This window comes from Apaloderma vittatum, unplaced genomic scaffold (assembly GCF_000703405.1).
Source record: "Apaloderma vittatum isolate BGI_N311 unplaced genomic scaffold, ASM70340v1 scaffold23741, whole genome shotgun sequence".
NCBI classification, from domain to species: domain Eukaryota; kingdom Metazoa; phylum Chordata; class Aves; order Trogoniformes; family Trogonidae; genus Apaloderma; species Apaloderma vittatum.
In genome coordinates, this window is record NW_009699962.1 from 14500 (window position 1) to 18133 (window position 3634).

A 3634-nucleotide genomic window follows, 5' to 3' on the forward strand; every position below is an offset into this window, starting at 1 on the left:
CTGATCTCTCTCCCCTCCTGCCCAGCTCCACTACCTGCGGCTGCCAAAGGACATCAGCGAGGACCACGTCATCCTGATGGACTGCACGGTCTCCACGGGCGCAGCAGCCATGATGGCCGTGCGGGTGCTGCTGGTACGGAGCTCGGGTGCTGCAGAGAGTGGGTGGGTCATTCCCAAGTAATGTGCAAAATGCCGGCCACGGCCAGGCTGAGGGGCTTCGCACTGAAACTGACTTCTTGTGGAGGAAGGTGTCACGGGAGAGGACAGCACAAGCTGGGGTGACTCCAGAAGCTGGCGTCGGCAGCGTCACCTCTTCCTTGCATAGGAACAGCCTGGATTTAGTTGGTTTCTTGGTCCTGTGCCCAGCTGGCCACAGAGAGGGGAGGAGAAAAAGTGGCTCCAGGAAGGCCCTTGAGCTGCTCCCTGGAGTCATGGGCCATAACCTGCCTGAGATAACCTTACCCTGAGCTGTGTCCATGCCTTTCTTGTAGGATCATGATGTCCCAGAAGACAAGATCTTCCTCCTCTCCCTGCTCATGGCAGAGATGGGTGTCCACTCCGTGGCCTATGCTTTCCCCCGGGTGAAGATCATCACCACGGCTGTGGACAAGAAGGTGAACGACCTTTTCCGGATAATCCCTGGCATCGGTGAGTACCTGGGTAGGAATGGAACTAGGGGAATTTTCGGTGCTTCTGCCTGACTCACCAGTGGAGGCGAAGCCCTGGTTGGCAGCAGCAGCTTCGGTCTGGCCTTATTTACCCGGGGACCCACTGCCTCTCCTGGGTCCTGCTGCCACGTGGGTGTTGGGATCGACACGCACGCTCTTGAGACCTGCCAGGCAGCCAGAACCTTGTTGGCAGAAGGAGCCGTTCCGTGTGCTGTGAGCCTCCCCCAGCCCCAGATGGAGAACTTGGGCTGGGACAGCTGGAGCAGACCCCTGCCCACCCCATTCCCCTGAGCTGCCACTTTAAACAAGCTCATCCAAAACAAGTTCTTCTGTCCTCACCTCTGCTGTGCCAGGAAACACCCCTGACACCCATTGCTAAAACAGCCTCCAGGTTGCTCCAATTTTGCCACTACACGAGTTTTAGAGCCGTTCAAGCTGTCGGATAAACCTGCTTTTGCTTCTGTGCCTGCTGGGGCAAGGGAAGGCGGGAGGACGGGTCGCAGGGCTCCCTGTGGAGCTGCTCCCTGACTGCCGCTTTCTGTTTGTCCCCGCAGGGAATTTTGGCGATCGGTACTTCGGAACGGATGCTCCTCCCGACTGGAGCGACGATGAGGATGCTCTTAGCACTTAGCTGGATGTGGAGATGCCAGTGGCTCCAGGCAGCTTCAGCACCGCACCTTAACCCCTCTGTCCATTGCAGATTTCTCCTTCCTCCTCCTCCTCACCAAGCATAGATATTTTTTTCAAATCTCACATTGAAGATCTAAGGCATATTTTTTCAAAGAAACACAAATCATAGTTTGACTTTGTGGACGGTCGCGTGTCCCGGCATAGAGCGGAGGTAATTTATTTTAATTTAAATATTTGCCTATATAACTTATTGGAGATATTTTATAAAGAAAAATAATAAATTTTTTCTCTGGTTTTCTTGAATGGAGCCATTCTTCATCCCTTCCCCGAGGGATTTGCAACCCTTTGGGACTGCTGCCTTGGAGGGCAGATGCCGTGAGCAGGGTTGGGAGGTTGAGACCCTGCTGTTGAGGAGCAGGCTGACCCCACAGCCTGGAGCAGTTCTTGGGGCTCTGTCTTTGTGCTGGTTACAGGCAGCTGCTCACTGTTTCTTTCTGGTGAACACTGAAGCTCTTATACCCCAAGGAGAGCCTTCCCAACAGGGTTAGGCTGCTAGCACCAGCGTAACCTCAGCAGAAGGGGAGCTGGCCAAACACAGAGTGTTTTCCTTTCTTCTGTGATTCACAGTACCAGTGCAACACCTTTATGCTGGAGATAAATGGGTCAGGAGGAGCAAACCTGGCTTGGGGCCGGCACTGGAGGGGTTAGGCAAGGCAGGCGGGCGCTGCCGGCACCGAGGAGAGGGTTGCTCTGCCGGGCCCTTGCCGAAACGGGGAATCGCCTGGTGATAACGCAGCGTGGGCTCAGGTGTGACGAGCCCAAAATAACTGCTACTGCTCTGCGGTGTGTTGTATAAATTCTCGACTAAATTTAAAAGAAAACACGCCCGAGTTCCTGCAAGCGCTCGGCTAGAGCCCAAGCCCTCAGCTTGAAAGGCAACACTCAGAGCCAGCGCTGACACTCGATTAGCGTCTGCTAAAAATAGCTCCTTGCGTAGGCGGAAGGAGAGCTCATAAGCACAAACATGGGAGGACATGGGCAGACACAGGGGGTTTGGGCTGGGGCACCAGGTGGGACGAGGGACAGCAGCATCACCACGGCCCTGGAGGAGCACGTCTGGACCTGGAGACCTTTGGGCTGCAGCGCAGGTCAATGCCGGAGGAACCTGGTGTCTTCTTTCCAGTCCGTGCTCAACCGGTGAATGAATGCCACCATCGTCCTTCACGCCTAAAGCTCCAGCAGAGCTTGTCTGAGCAGTGCTGTTGGCTTCCTTGAGGGAAACAAGCCCATGTGTGGGCCTTGAACAAGGTCTACCATGGGGGTGAAGATCCCACAGCGGCTTCCTTGGAAGAGCAAGGAGGGGCAAAGCACCTCTTGCTCCCCAATAGCCGTCATCCCAAACCACACACCCAAACTTCTTGAAGCATCATGGATGCAGCCTCGCCGTTCCCATGTAGGATGTGGCCCAGGGAGGTGTGTGGATGGAGAAGCACTGGGTGCCATGGGGCTATGACCTACCACGTAGAGCGTCAGAGGGTGTCCTGCACCCACAATCCATCCCGCGGCCCCGATAAGCCTGTGACGGGCACAGGCAGCAGCTCTAGGCTACGCAGCCACGGGAGGGGAAAACAAAAATTGAGGTGTCAAGGGTGTGGGGAGAAGGCGGCATCACCAGAGCCTCAGACCGCCACGTTTTGCTTTGCAGCACTTCCAGGCTGCTGAACGCCACCCACGCACCCAGACAGTGCCCAGCCCCCACGGCCGGGGGGGGGGGCTGGCCTGGCAGCGTGGTCACCATTGCCCTCACATTAAGGTCCGAGTGACCCACGTCCTGTCCCGTGGGCATGGCCACAGGGACAACACAGCCCAGAGGCCTCTGGCACCTTCCTCCACGCTGGGAGCTCCACCTGAGGTACTGCCGGCACGGAGGAAGGCATGGACTTGTTCATCTGGGGCAACTCTTCTTTTTAACCCACTACATCCATAATTTTCCTCAGAACATTTGCATTTTGCCTCAGCAAAATTTTTCCTCAGGTCCACATTTTTCCTCAGCAGATCTGCATCTTTCCCCAGCGGATCTTTCCCCAGAAGACCCGCGCTTCACCTCAGATCCACTTTTTTGGTGTTTGTTTTCCCCAGGATATCTGCATTTTTTTCCCCTCAGCACATCCACAGCTCACCCCGAAACACCTGCATTTTGTGGCCACGTTTTTACCTCAACGAATGGCGCCAACGCTTCCCCTGGGGGCGGGCTGCTCGCGCCACTCGAAAATATGGCGCCTTCCCCTCCCCTCCTTGAGGCAGCCATGACAAATTTAGCTGTGAAGGCCGGGGCA

At 55.9% G+C, this 3634-nt stretch overlaps 1 protein-coding gene across 1 annotated transcript in view; it reads left to right on the plus strand.

Annotated features, from left to right (window-relative positions):
• UCKL1 (uridine-cytidine kinase 1-like 1) overlaps positions 1 to 1601 on the plus strand; it is a gene marked incomplete at its 5' end in the record, with an annotated part of 16093 nt that extends 14492 nt beyond the window's left edge. Inside the window, 3 exons of the mRNA XM_009878607.1 lie at positions 26 to 133; positions 492 to 648; positions 1223 to 1601. Of these exons, the coding sequence (XP_009876909.1) occupies positions 26 to 133; positions 492 to 648; positions 1223 to 1299 (342 nt within the window). The remainder of the gene's footprint in view (positions 1 to 25; positions 134 to 491; positions 649 to 1222) is intronic.
• Positions 1602 to 3634: the final 2033 nt, after the last annotated feature.